Here is a 26,945-nt window from a genome sequence, read left to right as displayed (position 1 = left end):
ACATGGTCTTGAATCTTGATTTGAGGTTGCTGTTGTTAGGCCCGTGATTCGATCATGGCAAGCCACTCATCTTGTATTTTAGTATTGAATGCCAATCCTTCATTGGGGAGGATCGAGCTGCCTGCATTTAAGTACATCTTGTGGAAGAGCAGACTATCTAGGTCGATGTACCACTGCCTAACAGCAAACCATGTTACTTGTGTTTATCGTTTTATCTGCACTACATATGCTCCATGGCAGTGCCTGCCTGGTAGATTAACAACGCTTTGAATCTTAAAGTAATTTATGTTGTTCAGCACAATGATCAGACGGTATTGCTTCCTTCTTTCAATGAACCCTAGCTGCCTATAAAACTCAACATTAATTTGAAATAATCGTCTTATTATGGTCAAAGTTTCAAGATCGATATCACGATTTAAAAAATGGGTATTAATAGATTAGTTTAATTTGATAATTTTAATGGAGCTCTATAATTTTTTTCATCTTTAAGGTTATGTTTGCTTTCTTTTTTAAGGGAAAGAAATTAAAAAAAATGATTTTTTCATGTTTATTTTTAAAATATAATTAAAATTATATATTTTTAAATGATTTAATTTAGATACAGAAGAGTTAAATTTGTAAAAAAAAAAGTTTGAAATAATATATAAAAATAATTTATTAATTTATTTTTTTTATTTTTTATTTTTCACATTTTTTTAAACGGAACCAAATATAATTTAAAAGTTTGCTTTTTATATTTAAAACAATATTCTCTTTTAGGTTGTGTTTGGATGGAGAAAATTTGAGGAAAACATGAGGAAGAGAAAAATAGAAAGTGACAGGAAAATAAAAAAATATATTTAAAATTAATAAATTATTTTTATATATGACTTAAAATTTATTTTATTTAATTTAGTTTTTTGTTACCAAGATTAAATAATTTAAAAATGTATAAAATTTTAATTAATTTTAATATTTTTCATACAACAATTAAATATGAAAAAAATAATTTTTTTAGTGTTTTATTTTTATTTTTATAATAGCTTCCGAGAATTAAACATAATCTTATTATTTAATAGTAATTAATTTTTTTTCTTTGGGTTCATATGTAATGTAAAAGCCTTCAAAGGATTCTCAACCTTTTTAATTATTGTTTAAAAAATTCTACATAAAAAATAATAAAAATATCTCAAAATTTAATTATTCTAAAAATCAATCTATTTTTTTAAAAATATATATATTTTTAAAAAGATGAATTATGTGAAGCCCAATAAGAAGCGACCTGAACAGCCAACCCAGCCAGCCCAATCCAAATTCCGGAACCCTCCAAAGCTTTTATAAATAAAAGTGGAGTGAGAGAGGTGGTTTAGGGCGACTCTGAGTCTGGAAGGAGGAGGAAGAGGAAAATGGCGTTAGCGTTCGACGAGTTCGGGAGACCATTCATAATACTAAAGGAGCAAGAACAGAAGAGCAGATTGAGAGGTTTGGATGCGCAGAAAGCTAACATTTCCGCTGGAAAAGCGGTGGCTCGCATCCTCCGCACCTCTCTTGGCCCCAAGGGCATGGACAAGATGCTTCAGAGTCCTGACGGCGATGTCACCATCAGTATGTTTTCCCTACGTTTCTCTCTTTTTCGTTTTCTTTTCTTTTTCTCACTTACTTCTGGATCTGTAGTTAATACTACTTGCACATGAGATTGGAGTACTGCTGTTGTTATACACATTTCCGTTTTCCCAGTTGTTTTCAAGTGTTCTGAGAGATTCGAGCACCATGAAGCCTGATCAATTCCTTACTTGTTTCTATTTCTACCTGAAAACTTATTATTATTATTATTATTATTTTCTTTGATCAGTAAATGAGATTTGTATTAAAAACGCCAAAAAGGCAAACCAAAGTACAATGTACACAGCGCCGGCCAAAAAGCGCCAAAAAAAAGGAGGAGAAGATAAAAAGATACTCCCTCCCTCAAACCGACCCAACCCATCAATGAAATCTAATAGGACATCAATCTTTCACCTATAAGCAGTTTGGTCCAAGTTAACAAGTTACACAAAAACAAGTATTTCAGCCTTTGGATTGAGAGTTCCACATTCTCAAGAGATCTTCTATTTCTCTCTTTCTAAATAGTCCAAAAGAGGCACAAAGGAGCTGCCCTCCAAACCTTTTTCCGCTTTCCACTTCAAAACTTATTCTAAAAAGCGTGGAGATGAGAATTTCAAGTCTTGGACTAATTCTTCCTTGTGTTTGGCATTAGGAAGTAGGTATGACATTTTGTAATCACAATGTTATAAAAAAACGAGAGTAACATTGGAAATATATTTCCTTTTATTTATTTATTTATTTATTTTTTTATGGTGCTTGAAGGCTATGTTTGGTTCCCATAAAATTTGAAGGAAAATGCAAGGAAAAGAAAATACAAAGGAAAAGTAGAGGGAAAGAAAAAGTGAAGGAAAATAAAAAAATAGATTAAAAGTTGATAAATTATTTTTTTTGTTACTTCAAACTCATTTTATTTATTTTACCTCATCAATATAAAGATTAAATAATTTAAAAATACATAAGTTTTTAATTAGTTTTAATTATATTTGATTTTCTTTGATATTTTTCATAGGACAACCAAACATAAAAAAATCATTTTCCTTTGCATTTTTTTTCTTTCCTTAGTATTTTCCGGGAACCAAATATAACCAAAATGAATTTCTCAAATGCCTTCCCATTTCCTTTCTGTTGGTTTTAAACACTGGATTTTAAATTTTTTAGGTAATTCATTTCCCATCAAATTCAAAATTCAAAGTTCATTCCTTTCCTCCAATTCCTATGGCATTGTTTCTTTCCCATCAAATGCCATATTCCAAACATGTCTCAGATTTTGACTTGTACTTCTAGTTTGGTTCATTGCGACTATCACTCCTACCCTTTTGTGTTTTTCCTTGTCATTAGTCATCACATGCTGCTGAACCGATTTTTCATTCTTGTGCATAATTGTTCTGCTCTTGCGCACGCCTGCTCAGATTATCTAATACAATTTTTCCATGGACTGCCTGTGTTTGATCCTCAAGCTATGAGTTTTGTTCATATTTTATTTTTGTGGTGTCAGCCAATGATGGTGCGACAATATTGGAGCAGATGGATGTTGACAATCAAATTGCAAAACTGGTGGTTGAGTTATCTCGGAGCCAGGATTATGAAATTGGTGATGGTACAACTGGAGTTGTTGTTATGGCTGGTGCACTTCTAGAGCAGGCTGAACGGCTACTTGAACGAGGTATTCATCCTATTCGGATTGCAGAGGGCTATGAAATGGCTTCTAGGATTGCTGTTGAACATTTGGAGCATATTGCTCAAAAGTTTGATTTTGGCATAACAAATATGGAACCTTTGGTTCAAACCTGCATGACTACTCTATCATCAAAGATGTAAGTTCACCACTCTACCCCATTCCCAATCTATCTGGTCCATCATCATTCTCATCTGCAATGGCTATTGACATTATAATATTTTGTAAAATTGGAAAACTTTCATGCTTTCATTTATTTTATTTACAATCTGGAAACTCAACATTGTAACTTTCCAAAGAGTGATGATGGGATGGGTTCAACCCCTTCAAGCTTGAGCAGACTTGTAGTGGATTGGTTTAATTCATGAAGAATTAAAGGATAGAATTATTTCAATTTTAATCCAATTATTTCTGCTATGTCCTATAGTTTACAGGACTAGAGCTCTTTAGAATATCAATCTGAAATTCTTCTTTTATCTTTTTCTATAATGAGGTTCCCCCTTAACGCTCGTAGTACCATGATTGGAATAGGCACTAGAATCAGATCAGTAGTTTTGAGTCACCAACATTGGTAGACAAAAACTTTCCTAGGATGGTGGCTTACTTGTTTTCTATGTCTCAATCATCTGTGACTCTAAACATTAATCTGGTTATAATTATGCCTTTATTTCATCTTTACTTTATGGTGGTTCTTGTTGTCACTGTTGAAAATTAGACTAAAGATAAAATAATCGATTAGTTAATATTTTAAATATTCTTATGGCCCAGTGTCTATGGATTCTGGTTGAGTCTAGGCTGCATAACATGAGCAGAAGTACTATTTCCACTAGCTGTCTTATGTTTCTCTTTTTAGCTAATGGTGGTTTAGTTGATAACACATTGGTTTAGGGTAAAAGCAAAATAAAAATTAACATATGCGTTGTTAATTTGTTAGTGTTCACCATATATTCATGTTCATGTCACATTGCTGCTAAAGCTCTTGATTATCAAAGACATTATGACTTCTATCATGAAACTAGTGGCTGAGGTTTGTTAGAGATGCTTAGGAGTTTTAGAGAATTCTTAGCTCTAGTTGGGCATCATGGTAACCATATTTTCTAAAATAGAGTGTTTTTTTCTCCTTATTTTTATTCTTTTTTAAATTTACTAAAGCCTAATGGATGATTTGAGAGTTCAAGATTAAAAAAGTGATTGTATTGTGGTGATGGCCATGTGACATGGAAAGAGAATTGCTTTTGCATTTTTATATTGATGTAATGCTACTGTATAGGGAAACACTCTCTCCAAAGATATTTTGGCTGTGCTGAGGATGTTCTGAATTCAAAACCTTGAATCAGCTGTATTAAATATGGCTGAAGCATCCAAAAGAGCTCTGTAGATAGTCCATTTCTTTTGGGTTTTTAGATATTTGATCCCTGAAAAGGTAGCACTTTTCTTTTTCATTTGTGGGAAGATGTATGTTTAATGGTCAGAAAGTGAAGTGTAAAATTTGGCTTATGGGAGCAGAATGAGTAACAAGTATTGAACTCTTCAATTTATTTGTTAAAAATGTTCTCCGCTCAAACACATCTATCGAACAATGATATTAGTGAAACTTCCCGGACAACTGTATCTTTTGTATATTTGTATAATGCGAGTGTAACAGCTTTCTTCTTTATGTTGCAGTGTGAATCGATGCAAGCGCAGTTTGGCTGAGATTGCTGTCAAGGCTGTGATGTCAGTTGCTGATTTAGAGAGAAAGGATGTTAACTTAGATTTAATTAAAGTAGAGGGAAAAGTGGGGGGAAAGTTGGAAGATACAGAGCTAATCTATGGAATCCTTGTAGACAAGGATATGAGCCATCCACAAATGCCAAAGCAAATTGAAGATGCAAAGATAGCTATATTAACTTGTCCCTTTGAGCCACCTAAGCCAAAAACTAAGCATAAGGTTGACATTGATACTGTTGAAAAATTCCAGACTTTACGTCAACAAGAGCAGAAGTACTTTGATGACATGGTTCAAAAATGCAAGGTGTGATTGCAGTAAAAGTTTTACAGATTCATTCATCTTCCTTTCTAATTGCGTGCGTGCACACACACACACACACATATATATATATATTATTGTCATTCAGTTTGGCTTTTCTTTTTCCTTCTGAATCTTGAATTAACCTCCCATTGTCATTAAGCTAAAGTATTAGCTAATTTACTGGGTTTCATTAATGTTGAACTATAATGCTTTATTTAGGGCCTTTTTTTTTCTTCCCCTGTTATGATACCACGTGGATGCATCAGAAGATTAATTCTCCAAATATTTGTTTCTTTCCTTTTTTAACCAGAATATTGATCTCTTTGCAATTTGTACTTGTATTTTGAGTTGCAGGATGTTGGTGCTACCTTGGTTATCTGTCAATGGGGGTTTGATGATGAAGCAAACCATTTGTTGTTGCACAGGAACTTGCCTGCTGTCCGATGGGTCGGTGGTGTAGAGTTAGAGTTGATAGCTATAGCAACAGGTTTGCATCTATTAAGATTTATAGTTCTGATACATTATTCAAAGCAGTCAATATGATTCTAACCTGTGTATTTACTTGTATGGTGTTGTTTTTGGTGTCTTCATAGGTGGAAGAATTGTGCCAAGGTTCCAAGAATTGACAAAAGAAAAGCTGGGGAAGGTATTTTGCTTCTTTTTCTTTCCAAGATATATAAATTAAGGTTTGCTTTTTCTTAACCTGCTTTTGTTTCCCTAGTTACTGAACATGAACATTGCATGTTTCTAGTGAAGTTGCTTGCAAAGCAGTTTTAGTTCATACACTAGATAAAGGTTGAAAATTTAGAACTTTGGTGAGATGATTCAAAATTGGAAGGTTTAGTATAACTAGGATTGAGATGGAATTTTAGTGTAACTGTGGTGGAAAGGGCGAAAGAGTGAAGACTGATGACTAGAGGTATCTGTAGAGACGAATCTATTATATATTCTACTATAAAATACCACATGAGTGGATATAGTCTTCAAATTTGCTAATAACTCATGTTATGATCTTCTACATGCTAGGCCGTCCTGTTCCATCATCTGGCCTATGTTCTTCATGGAGCATTCACATTGAATATCTCTATGAGATTACATCCATATTTCCACATATTGTGAGTTTTATAGCAGAGATATCTATTTTCCTATGAGAATCTTGAGAATTACCATTGCTTAACTTTTAATTGACCTCTAATCATCATATGAAATGTTAGCCCAACCTCCTCCTATTGAGACAAGCGTGCTTTTGGTTATATCAGTTCTTAAAACAAACTTTTCTTCTCCATATTGCTATATCTTTAAAGAAAAGAATTTTATATGAGAAACTATTGAACTTAATCACTTGCTATCATTACTCTTCAATTTTCTATTGAGGTCTATCCTATTGGGGTCTATTCTATAAAGGTACTTAAATTACATCAGTAATTGATTTGTAAGTTTTGTCATAAATCTAATTAGTTACTTCCAATTACGTAAATCAATAGTTTAATCCACACTCAAGTTTAGTACTAGAAACAATGGTATCCACTATTATAGCCCATCTAGATGTAAATATATCACTTCTCATTGTGTACGAGACAAATATATGCATTTTTGATGAGGATGGTGTCCTATGGTTTCAATTATACCATGTCTTTTTTATTTCATTGAAAATTGATTTTATGGAATAGACATTTATGAACTCTCCTCTATTCCTTTTGGTAATGATTCCTTTGGCATTATGACCTTTACCAAAATGGTGCTATCCATAGATCAAATTAATTTGTGGATTGAATTTCACTTAACCGTCTTTGGCTCTATTATGTGTGCTTGGCATAGGAGTTTTGTATAAATATATTACCATGCTATTAAGTATTTTAATTTAAGCTCTTTTCCTTCTAAGAGCCTGAATAAAATAATAACTCAGTTGACATATAATGATCGTGCTTCTATAACACATTGGTTGTTCCAGAATAGGTCATATTCTTCTATTCCTTCCTAGGAGTCAATTGACTATTTATAGCTATTACCATGACACTAAAGAAGAGTTTGGCCCAATGCTTTAATTTTTGTCCTAGTTGATCTAGATTCAACAATGAAATTATATTAATTTTTTTTCCAATGATTGAATACTTTTGATTCCAACCTTAAATCTATGTTCTTCCCTATGAGTTCTAATTTCGATAAGATTGCTATTTCTTACCGTTCATAAGTTATAATATACATATACCACACCAATTGTTATGTATGGATCATGAGATTCCATTGACATAACACCAATTCCAATAGACTTATTGAAGTGTCCCATTTGTGTGCATCTACTAGGAATTAGAACTAAGAACTCGCTATTTATGAGCTTGGCACTTTATTTTTTTGATAGGCAAATAGGAATTTCATTAAAATGTGCAAAGTTGAAAAGGAAAAGGAAAAGAATAAAAAGAAGCCACACACTCTTAACCAAGGATTAAAATATAAAAAATTATGAAAATACTGATGATTGAATTTTACGAAAATCTTAGATGGAAATTTGGACAAAAGTATCAATGAAATGAAAATTAATAAAAAGTCATAAAAATATTGAAAACAATTCTAAAAATGATAAAACAAGTAATAATACATGTATTAAAGTTATTTGATTAATGAAATTGATATTTATGATAAAATTTATGATATTTCATAATAATATACAGAAATTTGTGATATTCCACAATCATATGATGGATTTGAAAAAAATATTTAAAATAAAAAAATACTTTTTTTCAAACTAAAATAAATGAATATATTCAAAATAATATATTTGTGATATTCTTTAGTTTGAATACATTTTGAACTGCCATGACAACTGCTTAACATATCTTTAACCAATGATTTAAAAATTGGATCAGACTTTCCAATTTGACCATCAACATAGACCCTTGTACGGTTCAGTTAGCCTTTTTAGCCAGAGAAGAGATTCAACATGCATTGAATCAGATTGGTCGGTTGTTGGATTGCTAAATTGGTGAACCTACAGTCCGGTTCTCTACCCTTTTTTTCCCTGCAAAACATTGGGCCCATTTCAGTGGCTCACTTCCTGGGTGACTTCATGGGTTATTATGTGTTACAGTTGCACATCATTGCATGTGTAATTTAAACGCCTCTTTACTCCTGTTTGCTTCTGATGGGGGATGCATTCTTTAGGGAAATGTCTAAAAAAAATTGTGGCCATAGGGTTCAAATATTGGTCTTCAAGGTGAACAAGTGGAGAGGTAACCATTGGGCTACTTATGTTTGTTGTTAAAAATTGATCGAAAAAATCATATACAATAGTGTGATTTAAAAAAAAAATATTTTATAATGTTATGTATAAAAAGAGTATAAGTAAAATATTGTTATAATTTTAAAATTATAAAATAATAAGATATACAACTTTGACATGTAGATAAAATTAAATAATAAATTTTTCTTCCATTTTTTATATATATTTACATTTAAATATTATACATAATTTATTTAATAAAATTTAAAATAGTAATATATTTATTCTTATCATGATTTAATTTGATAATATTAATATATAAAATAAATATTGTTAATGTTTTTAATTATTTATTAAAATTTTATAATTATTTTTAATTTTAATGAAATACAAATTATATATTTATCAAGTCATGCTAACATCATGGTTCGACCAATAAATTGTGGCCCAATAACTGTTTTGGTTTAATGACTGATTCAGTTTTGAAAATATTCTCTTTAGCTGACCGAACAAGGACCTACGAAACCCTGAATGAGGAGAAAACAAAATGCTACAAGCCCCACACCTAGTTGCAATGAATAAAATGAGCTCTGCTGACTTCTCATTTTGCTTGCCATCTCATTTTGCTTGCCAAGGCTACATCAATTATCCATACTCAATTCTCTACTTGTCATCCAATTAATCTTTAGAATTATCCTTTAAATTGCTTCTCAAGTGAAAAGACCGCCTGAGGAGGTACCTTTGATGCCCAAATCTCTTTTGCTGGGAAAGTAGTAGTTGTACTTCCCATCAAGGACTTGTAATATTGCCAAAAAAGGGGGGAAAAAAAGAAAAAGAAAAGCCTTTGAAAAACTCAATAAAACCAACTCTCAGTCCAGAAGCTTCTTCTAACCATTTAAGTTATCTTGTTCCATGCCTCCATAAGGATGGGGGAAATTTGGGAAGATGCACTTGGTGGAAGTAGCATTGCAAGGTTATTTGGTGTTGTTTAAATGATGAATGCATGCCGGCCTTAAATTATTGTATAGATTTTTTTTTTTTTTTTGATAAATAAGCACGGATTGTATAACAAAAGGCAAAAAAGCCACAAAGCATACAGGGGATATACTAGGCAGCTAAGACCTCACAACTAAAAAAGAAAAGCAAAAAAATTCACCAACCCTTAACTGGAGGCTAACCACTCCAAGAAGCGTATAAGAGAGAGCGACTCCTCTCCAATATACAATTTAGCCCAATCCCATAAATTATAAACAAAAGAATTTTTAAGCTTCTGAATTGCTAACACCCCCCCCCCCCTAAAGGCTAGTTTATTCTCTCATTCCAAACCGTCCAAAAAATGTACAGCAGAATGGATTTCCAAATCTTTTTCTTTTTTTTTTGTTTCACAAAATGACCCCTCCAGCTAAATAAGACCTCCTTTACAGTTTTTAGAAATACCCATTGAACACCAAACAAACCAAAAACAATATCCCACAGTACTCTGACCACTATACAGTGTATGAGAATATGATTTACAGTTTCTTCTTCATAACCACACAAGAAACAACAATTAGGGAGCTGCCACCCTCTTTTCTGGAGCCTATCTAGGGTAAGCACCTTATCCTAAGTGGCCTCCCACGCAAAGAACGCAATTTTGGTTGGAACTCGATCCACCCAAATGCAATTTTTCGGGAAAACGAAGACAATGGGGCTGACCGACAAGCTGTACGCTTTCTTGACTATGAACTGCCCGTTTCTTCCTCCCTTCCAACAAACCGAGTCTTCCTCCAAAGTAATCTTGTGACCCCTCATAACATGAAGCAAATTACTTACCATATCCAATTCCCAATCATTAAAGTCCCTAAGAAACCTTAAATTCCAGCCTCCTTGACCGAAATTCTGGTCCCACATCTCTTCCACTGTGGCATTCCTATGAACAACCATGACATAAAGATGAGGGAATCTTTGGGACAACACTGTACACCCGCACCAAAGATCAGTCCAAAATCTGATTTTGGTGCCTTTTTCCACATTAAACGCCATATTTTCCCAGCACCAAACCGATTCCTTCAAGATCTCCTTCCAAACCCCTACTCCAAACGCCCCATTTGCCTTCTTTGTCCTCCAACCAAAATCCTCTTGCCCATACTTCGCCACAAGCCTGCTTCCAAAGATCATCCTTAACACAAGCAAATCTCCATATCCATTTGACAAGCAAGGCTTTGTTCAAAAGGGCTAGCTTCCTTAAGCCAAGCCCCTCCTTTTCCTTATCCGCACAAACCACCTCCCAGTTAACTAAGTGGGCTTTCCTTTCCAGATTTCTCCTTCCCCACGGAAAATCTCTTTGCAATTTTTCTAACCTCCTTGCCACTGTCTTGGGCATACGGAAAAGGGACATTTGATACAAGGGCATACTAGCTATCGTGCTCTTTATAAGAGTGATTCTCCCACCTTTGGAAATATACTGACGTTTTCAAAGCGCAAGTCTCCTCCTTACTCTCTTTTCCACCCCATCCCACACGAAGGAAGCCTTATTAGGCGCCCCCAAGGGCAACCCCAAATAGATTGAAGGCAAAAGCCCCACCCTGCATCCTAGCTCCACTGCCATCTCGTCAACCTCTTCCACCTCACCAACTAGGATAATTTCACTTTTGGCCAAGTTAATCCTTAACCCTGATGCGGCTTCAAACCAAAAAAGAATCCAGCTCAAATGCGTTAAGTGCTCCTTCTTTGCCTCACAAAAAACGATTGTATCATCAGCAAAGAGTAAGTGTGATATGTTGACAGTCGTCTTCTACCACCCCGGATGCTACACCCAGAAAGAAAACCCTCTTCAACAGCCCTCCTAATTAGAACACTCAGCACTTCCATTCCCATGACAAAGAAGTAGGGGGAAAAAGGGTCTCCTTGGCACAACCCCTTAGAACTTGGGAAGAAACCGTCTGACACTCCATTCACCAAAACTGAAAACTTGTCTGTAGAAATACAACTCCACATCTAACCCAACCACTTTGGCCCAAACCCCATTTTTTGCAAAACCTTCAGTAAAAACTGCTAGTTAATGCTGTCATATGCCTTCTCGATATCCAATTTGCATGGTAGGCCTTTCTCTCCCCTTTTTTTGCCATGAATCAATCACCTCATTTACAATTAAAGAGGCATCTAGAATCTACCTACCCATGACAAAAGCATTCTGATAAGGGGAGACCACTTTTCCTATCACTTTCTTGAGTCTATTAGCTAGCACCTTAGCCAACAATTTATACAGCCCCCCCAAAAGACTAATAGGTCTAAAATCCCTAAGGTCCTTAGCCCCCCCTCTCTTAGGTAACAAGACCAGAAACGTGTTGTTAAGGCTCTTGAGGAAAGAATTTTGCTCATGGAACTCCTTAAACATTTCCAATATCTCTTCTTTTACAAAATCCTAGCAGTTTTACTAAAAAGCCACAGTGAAACCATCCGGTCCTGAGGCTTTGTCTCCATTCATATCCATCAAAGCAAAATGGACCTCAACCTCAGAAAAAGGGAGCTCCAGAAACTCCGCTTCTTGCTGACTGATCTCCTTTAACTGCAGTCTCCCTATATCCGCCTTTCACTCCGAATTTTCTGAGAGCAATTGTTGAAAGGCATTCGCTACCCTTTTCCTCACTTCTTGCTACTCTGACAACCACACCCCATTTATCTTTATTCTGTATAGGGAATTATTTCTTCGATGGGTAGTTGCCATACGATGGAAGTAGCTCGTATTTCTATCCCCTTCCCTTAACCATAACTCCCTTGATAACTGTCTCCAATGGATTTCTTCCAAGGACACCCACTTAGCGTATCACTCCTTGGCTTTCTTTTTAAAAACTATTTCCTTTGTCAAACTTCTCTCACTTTCCACCAGATTCCAGTATTCCACTTGTTGGAGAGCTAAAGCTTTATTGCACTCCAGTCTCCCAAACACATCCCTATTCCAAACTTTTAAATTTTGTTTAAGCTCCTTCATCTTTACAGCCAATCTATAGCTAGCACTGCCTCTGACCACTATCCCCTGCCACCAACTATGAATAAGATCGTTAAACCCCTCAACTTTAAGCCACATATTTTTGAACCTGAAAGGAGAGGGTCCTCTTCTTAGGCCACCACCCTCTAGTAAGACGAGGAAATGATCCGAGGTAGGTTGAGGCAACCTTCTCTGAAGAACATTACTGAACTGATCAAGCCAATTGGGAGTCGCAAGAAATCTGTCCAGTCTAGCCCAGGACTGATTATTCAGACCCCCACTCCAGTAAATAATCCCCTTTGTAGCGGAAGATCAACAACCCCGAAGTCATCAATAATCTGAGCAAATCTCCTCATTGTTGCCTTGTCTACTCCTTTCCCTTTGGGAGAGAATAATATTAAAGTCACCCCCTAAACAACCAGGGTTCTTCCCAAATTCCTCTAATCGCCCCAATTTCTTCCCACAAACACTCCCTTTCTTCTTTGGAAAAAGAACCATAGACTCCCGTAAACACCCAGACCACACCATCTTCCACATTCTTGAATCTATAGGAAATTGAGAATTGGCCCTTCTCCCAATCCAAAATTTCTAGAGACCTTTTGTCCCAGCAAATCAAAATACCTCATGCCGATCTAGTAGCATCCAAAGCCCTTCAGTCTAAGAATCTCCCTGAACCTAAACTTCTCACCACCCCTCTAGTCATTGATTGGATTTTTGTCTCCTCGATACACAACAAATCCACCTTCTGACTTCTTACGAAAGACTTGTTTATTTTCCTTTTAGAGCTGTCATTCGCTCCCCTCACATTCCAACTCAATAATTTGAGATTCATTGGACTTCCGCTAGCTGGCACCCTCTGCCCTGAAGAGGACATTTCTTTTTTTTTTCCCCTTCATAGTTAATTGAACACTCAAGCCTCTTTAGCTCCCTCTCGAACTTTGATTTCTCCAATAGACCTTTGCTATGTATCATCTCCCGCCTTTTTCAGATTTTGACCAAGAAACTCAGGCCTTTTCCAAGCCTTCTGTCGAGAATCCAAAAAAATGAGTGAAATTGGCTAGACTACTTTCCTCCCATCTGATCTCTTTCTCGCCCTTGACTTCTTGGGGCACAGACTGAGCTGAACCCCACTCCGAATTCCTTGCCTTGTTATCGACACAATTAACCTCAACCAAGTCCCAACATCCATTGCCATTCTCAGCGGACCCGTCTGCATCTAACATTCTCAACGTATTTCCCTCTTGGATATCCTCCCTTAGCACCCTAGAATGGTCGTAATACTCCCCCTTCGGAGTTCGACCAAGAGAAAAAGAATTAGAAGGAAAAGACCCCGAGACCCTTAAGCCCCACAAATTTAAAACAGTCCCATACCTCGAAGCTTCTTCCACTAGCACACGGTCTATCGTTGATTGTTGGGTTTCCAATTGCTGTTTTCTTATCCCGGAACTTAAGAAACTCAATCTCCAAGTTACACCCGTTGCAGGTACCAGGGCGAACTGAGGAACAAACCTTCACCGAGAGCCCACTGTCAAGAAGCAGGGTTTGGGATGGGCCAAGACTGTCCCCTATCAAGATAGATGGCCCAATAGGCGAAGAATTCACCTCAATGGCAGCCCACCCCTTATCCTTAGAAAGCAACAACCCAACCACTGGCCCAACGCCAACAGCCGCAACCCCCTTTAAATTTTCTCCCACTGATGGGCCTTGCGAAGAAGGCCCACCAGCCCTCTTTGAACCCAAAAAATCCATGGTAAGGCCTGACAAGGCAGGCCCAGCCTCCGATGGGTCAATAAAAAGGCGGGTCTCCGACCCAACATGAGCCCGATTTTCAATCACTTCACTACCCGCCCCGCTCGCCTGCCCACCGGTCCCATCTGTTGACTGGAGCGGAGGCCTTGAGCCTCGCGATTGCCAGCTCTTCCACTCGCGGGCCAGCGCATGCAGCATCGTCGCCCCTAACCTCTCCACTTGGTCGACCATTCGAGTCTTGATTGTCCACCGATGCCTTCCTTGGTGACGGCCTGATCTCCCACCAAAGGGAGAGGGAATAAACCGTCTCCTCAACCCCGATCTCCAACGTGCTCAGCAAGTCTTCACCGTTCGTTTTAACTAATATCCGAGCCCACTGAAGTTCTTCCATTCTCTCCGTCTGTGGGTCAATGGCTATGAAACCACCACACACTTTCCCCACTCTTCTCAAAATGGACGAGACCCACAATGAAATTGGGAGTCCTAGAATCTTTACCCAGGCTTCATTTCTTGTTTCACCTTCTTCCAAACACCCAGTCCTTGGACTCCAGCGCTCCAAGCCCACTTGAAGCCCTCCCACCGATCTTTTCCTAGAGGTTAGAACACGTCTAGCTTCTTCCACAAATTCAAACTCCAAAAGAACCCTTCCCTTTTCCAACCTTGCCGACCCTAGCTTTCCTTTCAACCCCTAAGAACTTGCCATTAACCACCCCAATCTCTCCAAGTCCTCTCCTCTTGCTGAACTAGGGTTCCAGCTTCCGACCAGACAATGTTCCAATTTGCTCAAATTTTTGCTTATTTCCTCCCTTTTTACCTCCACTTTGACTGTTTTATTGTCCCTGCTCCTCGGCCTCTTCGCCATTTCTGCATACGACCTTCCCGTGGCCTTCTCTTTCTGTTTGTTTTCCTTTCTGCCGAAATTTACACCAAGCTTTTGTAACATCTCCGCCATCAAGATCCATCCCCCCCTTTCCCCTCTGCCTTTCGGGATGCATATGCTGTATCTCTTCTTCTCCAGGTCGACAACCCCTAACCGGAGAAAGCATCCCGCACTATTGGCGTCTCGCACCAGGGAGTAACTTCTCCCCTTTTCCTTCCATTCCATTTCCCATTTTCCTTCTTTCCCGTCCTTGATGCACTGGTTCAGACCCTCCAGAAAAAGCCCTACACTCGCCGGCTCTAGTCAGACCCATGATGAAACCCCTCTCTTGCTTTCCACGATGATAACTTGGGGTTTACCTTTTCTCTCCTCAACTTCGATTTCTATCACCTTCGACTCCACCCCAAAGCTACTCCCTTTCCGTTTTCTCCGATTCTCCACTTGACTTTCTCCCTCATCGCCCTCGCTCTCGCTCACTCTCTCTCATCTTTTTTGTTGCACTATGTAGAATTTATATGCATGTGGAATTAGAATTGTATGGTTTTGCATCTTTATGTAAGTGGTGTTTCCTATTGAATCATGAGAAATTTTTTTTATGAGGTTGCTGTAAGTTTAGGATGCTTTATTACATGGAATAGTAGGCAGCGGAAAAGCATTTTCATAAATTGGACATGCTTGAAAGAAGATGCTTAGATGTTTGAGCTCAACTATGAAATAATGGAATTAGAAAAGTATTCATGAGGATCTATATCCTTCATAGTTGTTAAGGACGATATTGTAGAGGGTACTTGACACGAATAGAAGTTTTTTAGTGTAATGATGAGTAATGTACAGTAAAAGCACTTATACCACTTGTGTTGGAAAAAGCTTTAAATCACTTGTTGTGTTAGTGAAAGGTTTAATGTATTGAGTTAGTGCAAGAACATAAAATTAAAGTCAATTTACATATAAAGGTACACAAGGTTTTAATGTGGTTTGACCAATCATGCATGTGGATGTGGGTGAATCATTCTGTTGTTATCATAGAAAATATCATGGCTGGAACTTGGGTGGGTTGGGTTGGGTTGATGGTTAACTTAAGCTTGATCTCCAACCTAAGGTACTCAATCCGACCTCATTTTTTATGAGTTCAGGTTGGTCAAGTTGTATGATTCAAAATAACATCCATAATATTTTTTTGAAACTTGTTTCTTTATATTTAGACCAAAATTTAAATAGTAAATGAGATAAAATTTCAAGGTAATAACAAAAAAGTAAAAAAATTTATGGACTTTTTTTTTTTAAAAAAGGAAAAAGTATATGATATAATTATAGTTTGATATGTTTTCCTTAAAAATCTAAAAAGAAAATGAATATTATTATATAGAATAATATACATTTATTTATAAAAATATTAAATTGGGTTCAGGATAGGTTCGGGTTGTTTGAATCTTGGTTTCACTTCAATCCAAAATGAGTTTGAGTTGAACAAATTTCACCCGAGCCTAACACAAGTATAAAAAATGATTGTCCAAGACTACTTAAATGTCGAATTAGGTCAGGTTAACCTACCTAAGTTGTGGCTGTAGAAAATATTACAAAGGATGAAAATCAGATACAATTATTATATGTTGAAATATCTCATATTTCCTTACTCCTTGTATTTACACCCTGAATTCTGAGCTCTTGCTTCACTGGGTGTTACCATTCTTCCTAACATCTTTATCTACCATGTATAGTTTTCACAAACCCATCTTCATCTCATAACTTTTTATTCTCATAGCCTAAAATATTTATAGAGATATTTTTAATAACTTTTCTTATAAAGTAAAACAATTTAATGTTACAATGATATATCAACATAGGAAATAATTTATATAATATTCTTTTCCAAAAGAAATATGTACCGATTTGGAATTTAAGACATTTTCCAATTGAGACCAATGGCTGAACCTAGTTTGAAGAGTTATGTTGTTTATGTTGAAGTTACTTAATGGGGGAAGCCATGGAATTAATTTAGTGAGAAAAGACATGCCTATAAAATGTTGCAATAAGAAAGACTTGATGATGTATTGTTTAATCAGCAGTACCTATAAAAAAAATTGTTTAATCAGCTATAGAGATTGAAGTGATGACAAAGTTTTTTGTTCCATTTTGGATCTTTTTTATGTTCTTTATCTGTTCAATCATCAATAGGTTTAGTATTTGTTTTGGATCTTTTTTATGTTCTTTATCCGTTCAATCATCAATAGGTTTAGTAACTGCTGAAGATACTTTTCCTGCACAGAATAGATGCACTCTCTCCTTCAGAATCTTAAGCCAAGGGGGCATTCTTAAAGAAGTGAAGAGCTAGTCTGGCATGTCAGATCATTTTCACTAATTTATTTGAAATCCTTTAGAAAAAGAAGAAAAGTAAAAAATTCACAAGCATTGGTCATGGTTTGAAGATGACTTAAGGTGTACCTTTTAGTGGGAAAGCGATTTTGGGTTGATGGATTTCCAAGCCTGTTCAACCATCTTATCACAAGATATGAGATGTCATGTGTTCTCCACATTAATTATTTCTGTTTTGGACACCTGTTGGCATGGTATTCATATCTGCACATCTCCAACCTGATTTGTGAGAAGAAAGTTTGGGAGAATGTGCCTATCATGATTTTTTTGCTGTCCACTGTAAAGCCTTTTTCTGTTATGTGATTATTATGCTTTGATGCTCATTAAATAAGGCCATTACATTTTACTCTAAATATTGACGGTCGTTTCTTATGGTTCTTTTACCTAGCCGTTGGATATTTCCCATGATGACCTCATATGTTTGTTAGAAAATACAACCCATATCTGTTGGCATCCACAGATTTTAGAATATGAGTTATGATCACCTTGTGATGCTGAGGCTTAAAGGATAAGGTTGTTCATGCTCTTATAAAGACCCCTTAGCCCTTAGGCCCCTATTGTCCAGGTTCCTGCCCATCACATTTAGTGATATATGCAGTGACCTCCTGTGCTGTTTATGTTATGTACCTCAACCAATTTCTTATATCATGCTCTTAAAATATGATTATCTGTGACATTTGATGTTGCGTTATTGGCATTTTATCCTATCCTTATTTAGAACATGCAGGGGAATGCAGGGGATATCGACGTCTTGTTCTATCCCTATTTAGAATGACACAGAAAATATCATTCTTAACTAGAACTCTTCTTGTAAATGCTTGTTGATTATTAAGTACCTATAACTTGCATTCTGTGTTCCATATATTGTTTGTTAATTACTTTTCTTAGATTGTGTATTTAATCATGAGAAACACTGATGTATTATTTCATGTTATTCATTTAGGCTGGTTTGGTTCGTGAAAAATCATTTGGTACCACTAAAGATCGAATGCTGTATATTGAACGCTGTGCAAATTCAAGGGCTGTAACTATATTTATTCGTGGTGGTAGGTTTACCTTTTCCTTTTCTTATTTCCTGTAATGACCATTTTGTTTTTGTTTGAATAGAGTTTGTATGCACTTTCACAGAAACGCTTCTTAGCTAGTTAGTATGTGATACCTCAATTGGTGTTGTTTTCTTGTTTATTTGTCATTACTGAGATATAATGCTCACCGCTGATGAATTAGGTTAGTCACCATCATCCTTTATGCTAACCAGTTTTCTGGGCTGGTACGTCCAATTAATCGGTTAAACTGATAATTCACATTTGGCATGCTCTGGGTTCATTCTTGTCTATGCAAATTTGATTAGGGTTGATGATTTTATCCATGTCTGGAAGAGGGAGGAACTCTCAGTGCTAATATGGTTGTGTTTAGGAACATGGCTGTTGATTAGACTGTGAATTAAGTTAGGCCAAGATATTCATATCATACTGTGTGATGACTAAAGAACAGATGTTAACATTCATAAAACCACAACCTCTCTAACTGAAATTAACTATTGTTACCAAATTTATTTTCAATTCCACCACTGCCTCAGACATAGAAGCAAACCCCTCAACAATTAGATTTTTGCACTTCCGCTTCAAAAACCACCATTGTACCATCTCCAAATTGGAGTTGAGGATTATTTCCCCTTCCCCTTCCTAGTCCCTATCAAAATGTTATTTTCCACCACTTATTTGGTAAATCTACCATCTAACTAAACTGAAGTGAAGAGATGAGGAGGAAGGGAGGGTGATCATCTCCCTTTCGTCTCAACTGGCAGAGACCCACTAATCAAAATAGAGAAGGATGGGATTGTGATCCCCAGCTGGAAGGAGATCTACTAATTAAATTAGAGGAGATGATTGTAATGCTGTTTCATGGAAAATTTGATGTTAGCATTGTAAATTGCATTCCATTCTCTTATAAGGTAAGACTGGTTGATTTATTTATTTATTTTCATCCTGAGGAGAGGTTGAGTGCCTATTTGGAAATTGTTCTTGAAATCAGTTTTGTAACTTAGAAAACTTGTTTGATGTATACTTTTGACAAAAAAAAAGTTTTTTGAAAATTTGTTCTAAAAATAGGTTGTTTTTTAGAACAAATTTGAGGTATTTTAGTTGTTTTTTTTATAGTGTTTCGAGTAACAAGTGAAAATATGAAGAACACTTTAAGAACTTTTGTATTATACATAAGTGGATAATACCTTCATGGAGAATAAGTTGAGAAAACTGTTTTTCATATTTGGCTTCCCCAATAGAACTTTGTCCTTAAAAATTAATTGATAATTGTTTCTGAAAACATTGCCAAACAGGCCCTTAAAGTTTTGTACACATTACTTTCATGTACCATTATACACGTTCAACTTGTTTTCACATACCAAAACAAAAAATATAAAGGAAAACAAGTGAAGAAAACAGTGAATATGATAAGTTGGTGGAAATAAAGGGTTGAGAAGGAATGATTTTGACAGACATTCAGATGATCTTATACATTCTTGTGTTTTACTGTGCATTAGGTAACAAAATGATGATAGAGGAGACAAAGCGTAGCATCCATGATGCGTTGTGTGTGGCTAGAAACCTCATTCGCAGCAATTCTATTGTGTATGGTGGTGGCTCTGCTGAGATTGCTTGCTCAATTGCTGTAGAGGCAGCTGCTGATAGATATCCAGGAGTTGAGCAGGTATGGAGATTTATTCTTGTCTTTTGATCCCTTGTTAACGGTTTTAATCATCACCTTTTTCACCTTTGGTTCACAGTATGCTATCAGAGCATTTGGAGATGCTTTGGATTCGATCCCCATGGCGCTTGCTGAGAATAGTGGCCTCCAACCCATTGAAACACTATCAGCAGTGAAGTCTCAGCAAATCAAGGTAAATGGGACATTGTAGCCATTGTTCTGTCTTGGAGCTTCTGATTTAATCTCTCTCTCTCTCTCTCTCGCTCTCTTCCTCTCTCTCGTCCTCGTGTGTATAATCTCAAAACCATAAAATGTGTAGGAGGACAATCCCCATTGTGGGATAGACTGCAATGATGTTGGCACAAATGACATGCGAGAGCAAAATGTCTTTGAGACTCTGATTGGGAAGCAGCAGCAGATCTTGCTAGCAACACAAGTTGTCAAGATGATTCTAAAGATCGATGATGTCATCAGCCCCTCTGAATACTGATATATCAGGTACTTGATTGTACTTCTTTCTAATATTTGCTTCACCCATATTGGTGCTTGCAGTATCATGTTGGCTTGGGTGGCATTCCATATCACTCAAGAGATCATATATTCACTGGACAGATAAGTTGTTACTTGTTGCTTACAAATTTTGGACCTGCTGCATTGGGTTTTGTAGTCTGACCTGTTTTGTGGTTAATATATTCTTGATTTTGTTGTTCCTATTGAATATTTATGGATTGCTTGATGGACAGTACCACTTCTTTTTATCTTTGTGCACATGGAAATGAGATACATGAGTAAAAGTAAATGTTCTTGCCAGGAAATTTTCTTTCCTAGCTGCTTGTGGATTGAGTTAATTTTGTTTATTTATTATTTATATTTTATAGGTTCTTATGTTTAAGTTTGTTCTAGCTGCATCCACATGTCCTCTAGTAATAACCCAAATTTGGTTTGTAGTAGATGACCGGAGTTGGTTAGCTGTCCTCTTTCTTGCTCTCATATACAACCATGCATGCGAATTAGATATGTCTGAAGGTCACATGCCTATAAGGATACTGATGGAGCCCACATGACTGGAGGTACAAGGACTAGTTCAAAGATTATAGGGTTGATGTAATTGGTTATTAGAAAGGCCTTATCCCCACAGTTTGAAGAACTTCATGTTAAGAGAGTCCAATGGCCCCATATAGGAAGCTACAAGATGCCCGGTACACCGTCCTAACCACATAAAACTTTGTATTCTTCCTTGGGTTTGATTTGCACACTCACATCCTAGACCGCAAGCCATTTTGGTTCTAGTGGACCCAAACATTGGTCATTAATCTGCATGATTGATATAGGCTGCTAGTGAAGCCTTTCCCCTCAACTGGAGGGGACAGTACAATGTACCTGTTAAGTGTGAATAGAGCTACATAACCTGCTAAATGGGGGATGAGGAAGGAACCTTTTTAGAGGAGCTGATGACCCATTTATGTCAGGTTAATCATGCACTAGTTGTCACAGTTATACGCTCGCTGACAGTTGGTTTTGTATTGCTCCCTAAAATTATAAAGAGTCTAACTGGTTGATCGTACTGGACTAGACTAGAGGAGGATTGGTAGTTTAGGCCACTAGCAAATCCTCTTCCCCCCCATAGAGAGGATTGTGCAATTTACCGGTTAAGATGACCCTTTATGTCCATTAACAATACAGTCATTCTAATAGCATTTCAGATTGCAATCTTTGTATTTGGAGAAAAGAGTGGGGCTTAGCATTTTTCAGTAGCACTGAACCCAAGTGCAGGCCAGCTTAAAGAAGGTTCTTATCTGTCTGCTAAGTAGACCCTTTAGGGGCATCACGCTCGGAACCACAAACTTTGTAATCTTCCTTTGTCTCCAATTTGGATATGTGGAATGCGAGTCGGTGGTGTAGCCTACTCCATTACTGGACAACCGTTTAAGTGCAGGCAGAAGATTTTTTCCTGTCCTTGCAATCCTTTGGCCATTTTTGCCTACTGAATTTACCATTCGCCCCGGAAACTGTTGGATCAGCTATCGCATTTTGTACTTTTGGTTATATTCACTGCATAAGAATTTAAAAGTGACAAACATAAAACATTGTACGGTTCTGCTGGCCTTTTGCTCTGTTTCATTTAATAGTTCGTGTATCACAAATTTATAATAAATTTAATTTTTTTTTTCAATTCCATTGCAATCTATTTCTATTATAGGCTGAGGATATTCTTTTCATAAACATTCAATTTGCTAGTAAACATGTTTCTTTTTTTTTTTTTTTTTAAATTTGTCTTAAAATATACAATTTGTGTTCATTTGTTAAGAGTCTAACATGAGACATAAAAACAATTTATTAAATAAATTGTTAATATAATAAATTCAATAAAATTTGAAAAGAAAGAATGAGTTAAATTTTTTCTTTTTAAAGCCACCCAAATTTGCTAGGAAAATGATTATATATATATATATATATATATATATATATATATATATATATATATTAATGGGCTTCAATTTTTAAATTATTGTATTTTAGATAGAAATTGTTTTTGTTTTTTCAATTAAAAAAAAAGTGTATTCAAATGAATATTTAGTCATTGTTTTGTCATTTTTCAGAAGGATAAAAGATATAATAAAGGTATAATATTCAAATATATTAAGTGCGATTTTCGTATGTGCAAGAAATAGGAAAAATCGATATATCCTTGCCTTTTTCAGTATGTATACTGAAATGTGAAGTGGGGCATTCAATTTTATTGACCATGCGGGCAAGGGCCATTTGCTAGACTTAGGCCTACGCGAATCAGATGTATCAAAGTGGCAGTGTAGTTATTTGGAGAATATATCAGCACAGATGGGAGTCCCATCCCCAATCAGAAAAGCAGTCTCTTAAGAGACCACAAAGACGAATGATCTCTCATACTGTACTTCCATCAGTCCATGTCGGCAACATGAAAGGTCTCTTCTGTGTGCGCCATCCACTGTGTTGTGCTGTCTATGGGGCAGCCTACAGGCCATATTTCCAAATTCATGAAGCGTAATGAGGGTGGGTGGTATGATTTATAGCCTCTCGGCTTGTGTGGAGAAGGGCGCTTCTATGAGCACACTGGTTGTTTGTTGATGACTGAATGGTAGGGATGGGAGGTTTCGTACTTGGAAGCAGGATCTGGGGTGTGGATGCTCATGCAACTTTTTTCAAAGATGGTGTAGTTTTAGTCCACAAAATATGGTCCCACAAAAAGGAGTTCCACAGTCTATAACTCCCATGTGAGGGATACTGCAACTGGGACCCCCCCACCACCCCGCCCCCCCCCCCCCCCCCCCCCCCCCAGTAACAGAGCAAGAAAGAAAATGAGAGCGAGAGCTTTGATTTTATGAAGCCATTGAAAATTCAACGAGCTTTTAATGTTGTAAGGACAGATATATTGGAAATTCTATCTATCAACAGTCACTGCTCTTCGTTTCTTCTTTACCCCATTCTATTCCCAACAGGGAACCCAAAGTGATGGTTTTCTTTTCTTTTGGTTTGAAACAAGGCGGTGGCTGTAATCATAAAGAGTAACAAACAACAAACTTGTAAATACAAGCTGGCCTGTCCAGCTACTTCCTCCCTTATTAACATTTTTCACTGCACTTGTCTTCACCTTCATACTAGTGCTGCGGGGTGCTCCAATCAGCAACGCTTGCCTTTCTTGCAGTTGAGTGCACCAGCCCCATTTGTGATAGTGGTGATAAGAGAAGAGGGTCTTGCCCCCAAACTCGAAGCCTTGGCGTAACTAGAAGAAGCTCCGGCCCCTGATGCTGTGAAGAAGGCACCATTTAACAATAAATCTCCTTCTGATCTCCAATTCCAATTCTTCCATTGGCTCTGTGGTGCATCCTCATGTTTGGTTACCTGAAAAGGGCAATTGGTTCTTAGAATAAAGCTATAAGCATCAAGAATTAGCCCAAATCAATTTTGTGGGTCCTCACCTCCTTGCTGAATCTGTCATCAGGAGCAAGAAATCTATTGCCTTGGCTGTTAATTGTAGGCTCCGCGCTTCCCCCAATAGCGTACATTTCCCAGTGCGAGTAGTCGTTATTCACCACATGAAAATAGCCGTGTCGACATCTGTAAATATGGAAAAAAATTAATAATAATGATAATAATAAAATTTCATGATATTTTTTACAATTTACCCTATTAATATAAGTGAGCGAATTTAGAGAGTGTTATGTTGGTCATCTAAAATTAAAACCGAATTAATTTTGGAAGCAATGGTTTGAAATTGGGCATGCACACAATGAACCTAACTGTTTCCATTCTCGTTCTCGCTAGCTTTACCTGGGCATTCTCTGGACGAGACCTTCTCCAAAATGGTTGAAGGCAATGGTAATCTGCATGTTCTTGTCTTGAGTATAGGAATCACTGTGGCCCAATAGCATGACCTTGTTATGATGGGTCATGTAGTTGTTGGAGATGGTGATGGCCGTGGATCCATGGATGGCATCCACCAGTCCGTCATTGCAGTTGGAGAGAGAGCAGTGGTCCACCCAAACATGGCTTCCCCCGAATATGGACACCCCATCCCCGTCTGATATCGTCCTCCACCCGTAATGGTCGGGGGAGTCTCTCACATTGGCGTTGCCTCCTTGCTTGCAGTCGTGTATGTTGAGGCCATGAATGATAATGTTGGTCACGTACTGGATAGTAATGCACGGCCCTCCCGCAATGTGGACGCTGGCGCCTCTGCCGTCGATGGTCTTGAACGAGTTCATGATCAGCTCTTCCTTCAGTTTGATCACCATATCCCTCTGGAAAATGATCCACAATGGCTCCTTTTGGATCACTGCATATCTCAGAGTGCCAGGCTTAGGGTTCACAGGGTCATCGTCCCCCGAGTCTGTCACCACGTAAATCTCCCCATCTCTTCCGCCTATGGCATGCCTCCCAAACCCGATTGAGCAGTCAGCCAAACCCTGGCGGTTCTTTTCCCAATCTGGGTCGCACCGCCAGCAGTCGTCGATGGGGTTGCCGGTTCCGCAAGACAGGAACCCCAAGTTCCTCCTTGAAGCATTGATCCTCCTGCAGCAACAAGATTAAAAAAAAAAAAAAAAAAAAGGTGAGACATTGTTAATTAATTACCGACTGTTCAAATATTTGTAACGCATTCATACTTGTGCACTTCTTCTACTACTAGCTCAGGATCTTGAACCGGCGAAGAGGAAATGAAGGTTGGAGACAGAAGAGGCAGGAGGAAGAGAAGAACAGAGAGAGGAATTGCCATAGCTTTCTCCCGTCTTGAAAAGAAGAAAAACAGAGAAGAGAAAAAAAAGTTGTGAGAAAGTTGAGAGAAGGGCGTGGGATTATAAAGGAATAAAGCCGGGATAATTGGGTCCACCTCCTTCATTATTTCTCATTCTCCATGTTCCAATCCTATAATCTTCACCCTCACCTCTACTAATCCTCTCATTTTGACATAAACGAATACAACAACTCGTACTTACACAGGAGTTGAAATTCACAACCCCATCTATGGAAAAACCAAAGACGCACAGAAAAAAAGGACCTCTTCATCACAAAACTGAACCAAATTTTGCGTACGTGATTTACGTATTGAATCATTGAAAATTAACAAAAAAATATCTGCATGAAATACTAATTAATAACTTAACACTGATCATAATACACACCGACACTTTCTTTGACCATAAAGACCTATCAGTATGATGTTGAAAATTATGACACTTTTGTAATATTATTTCGCTATCACAGATTACCTTTTTGTTGCTGTTTGTTGGAGCCGTTCAAATAGCTAGGTTTGCTTTTCATTTAATTCAGCTTTAATCCCTTTTTTTTTTACAGAGATGCGCCCTAATTAATTATTAGTACGTACAACCTTCTTTTTTCATGTGGCCCGATTAGATTTCCTTTCTGTCACTTCTTTTCATAAATCATATTTTAACGTTCCAAAAATCTTTATTAGGATGGATATATGAATTTAAAAATAAATTAATTATAATTTTTTATCATTTAAAATTGTTTCGACTTTAAATCTCATCATTAAGCGGATATTCTTCCCTTTTATGCATAATGCTAATCACGTGAGGCACATTGGCTTTAAGCATAAAACGATAAAGAAAACGTCTTGGGGAGGCAGATTGACTTCAAGCATAAAACAAAAAAGAAGATAATGATATTTTTAATCATAATTAAGAAAATGTCTTCCGGGTACTCAATCCATAATAAATTGTATGTAGCTGCAATTATTAAGATATTAAAAAAATAAATAAATAAAGAGGATGGAGGGAGGGAAGAAACTAGAAAGTTACAAAATCAGTTGTTGAAAAATAGTGACAATGACAAAACATTTATCAAATAAACAAATGCAAAAGAGACGCCCGCATTAACCGCCTTTAGTTTTCGTAACCGTAAAGCCCGCCGGGATTTGCCGGCGGCCAACGACCAAACCCGTCAATAATGCTCACGTGGTAACACGGTGACCTAGGCTGTTGGCGGCCGCGAATCAGTGCTACAGAAAAAGATAATGGAGGATCGTACATTCCGTTAATTTGATGACGTGGACATCTTTATCAGTCATAGCATGTTAGCCCACGTGGGCTATGTTCCCTTAAGAGTCTCCCCCTACTTGGGCCCCGCAAGTTTTAGGCCCACCTATGGTGAGAGTGGGCCGTCAGACGATTGCGTGGCATGGTGGATGTGGAGCATGTGGCCCTGGGTGTGAAAGAAGCGTAAAAGCGCAAAGGGCCACTATCGCTTTTGGGCTTTCGCATCATGAGCAGCAGTGTCATCCATTTGACA

The 26,945-nt window shown here is 37.1% G+C and overlaps 2 protein-coding genes across 2 annotated transcripts; one reads left to right on the top strand and one right to left on the bottom strand.

The window, feature by feature from the left end:
* The first annotated feature begins 1,321 nt into the window (after positions 1-1,321).
* On the top strand, positions 1,322-20,974 carry LOC117917820 (T-complex protein 1 subunit epsilon). Its single transcript, XM_034834240.1, has 9 exons — positions 1,322-1,584; positions 3,077-3,395; positions 4,922-5,270; positions 5,622-5,754; positions 5,861-5,913; positions 18,397-18,499; positions 19,996-20,162; positions 20,239-20,352; positions 20,479-20,974. The coding sequence occupies exons 1-9, from the start codon at positions 1,386-1,388 to the stop codon at positions 20,647-20,649; spliced, it is 1,608 nt and encodes a 535-aa protein (XP_034690131.1). The 5' UTR covers positions 1,322-1,385; the 3' UTR covers positions 20,650-20,974.
* A 2,534-nt stretch (positions 20,975-23,508) lies between these two features.
* On the bottom strand, positions 23,509-25,464 carry LOC117915436 (probable pectate lyase 5). Its single transcript, XM_034831063.1, has 4 exons — positions 25,301-25,464; positions 24,468-25,208; positions 24,116-24,254; positions 23,509-24,038 (listed from the first exon to the last, which is right to left on the bottom strand). Exons 1-4 carry the CDS (start codon positions 25,408-25,410, stop codon positions 23,817-23,819), a joined length of 1,212 nt encoding a protein of 403 aa, XP_034686954.1. The 5' UTR covers positions 25,411-25,464; the 3' UTR covers positions 23,509-23,816.
* Positions 25,465-26,945: the final 1,481 nt, after the last annotated feature.

Source organism: Vitis riparia, chromosome 1 (assembly GCF_004353265.1).
Source record: "Vitis riparia cultivar Riparia Gloire de Montpellier isolate 1030 chromosome 1, EGFV_Vit.rip_1.0, whole genome shotgun sequence".
NCBI classification, from domain to species: domain Eukaryota; kingdom Viridiplantae; phylum Streptophyta; class Magnoliopsida; order Vitales; family Vitaceae; genus Vitis; species Vitis riparia.
Note: the sequence above shows the minus strand (reverse complement) of the source record. Positions and strands in the feature narration are given on the sequence as shown.

Coding starts and splice junctions, on each gene's coding strand:
- LOC117915436 (XM_034831063.1), bottom strand. CDS start 25,410: ATGGCAATTCCTCTCTCTGTTCTTCTCTTCCTCCTGCCTCTTCTGTCT. Junction 24,255..24,467: donor CTCGTCCAGAGAATGCCCAG/GTAAAGCTAGCG, acceptor CCATATTTACAG/ATGTCGACACGGCTATTTTC. Junction 24,039..24,115: donor ATGACAGATTCAGCAAGGAG/GTGAGGACCCAC, acceptor TGCCCTTTTCAG/GTAACCAAACATGAGGATGC.
- LOC117917820 (XM_034834240.1), top strand. CDS start 1,386: ATGGCGTTAGCGTTCGACGAGTTCGGGAGACCATTCATAATACTAAAG. Junction 5,755..5,860: donor GTTGATAGCTATAGCAACAG/GTTTGCATCTAT, acceptor GTGTCTTCATAG/GTGGAAGAATTGTGCCAAGG. Junction 5,914..18,396: donor CAAAAGAAAAGCTGGGGAAG/GTATTTTGCTTC, acceptor TTATTCATTTAG/GCTGGTTTGGTTCGTGAAAA.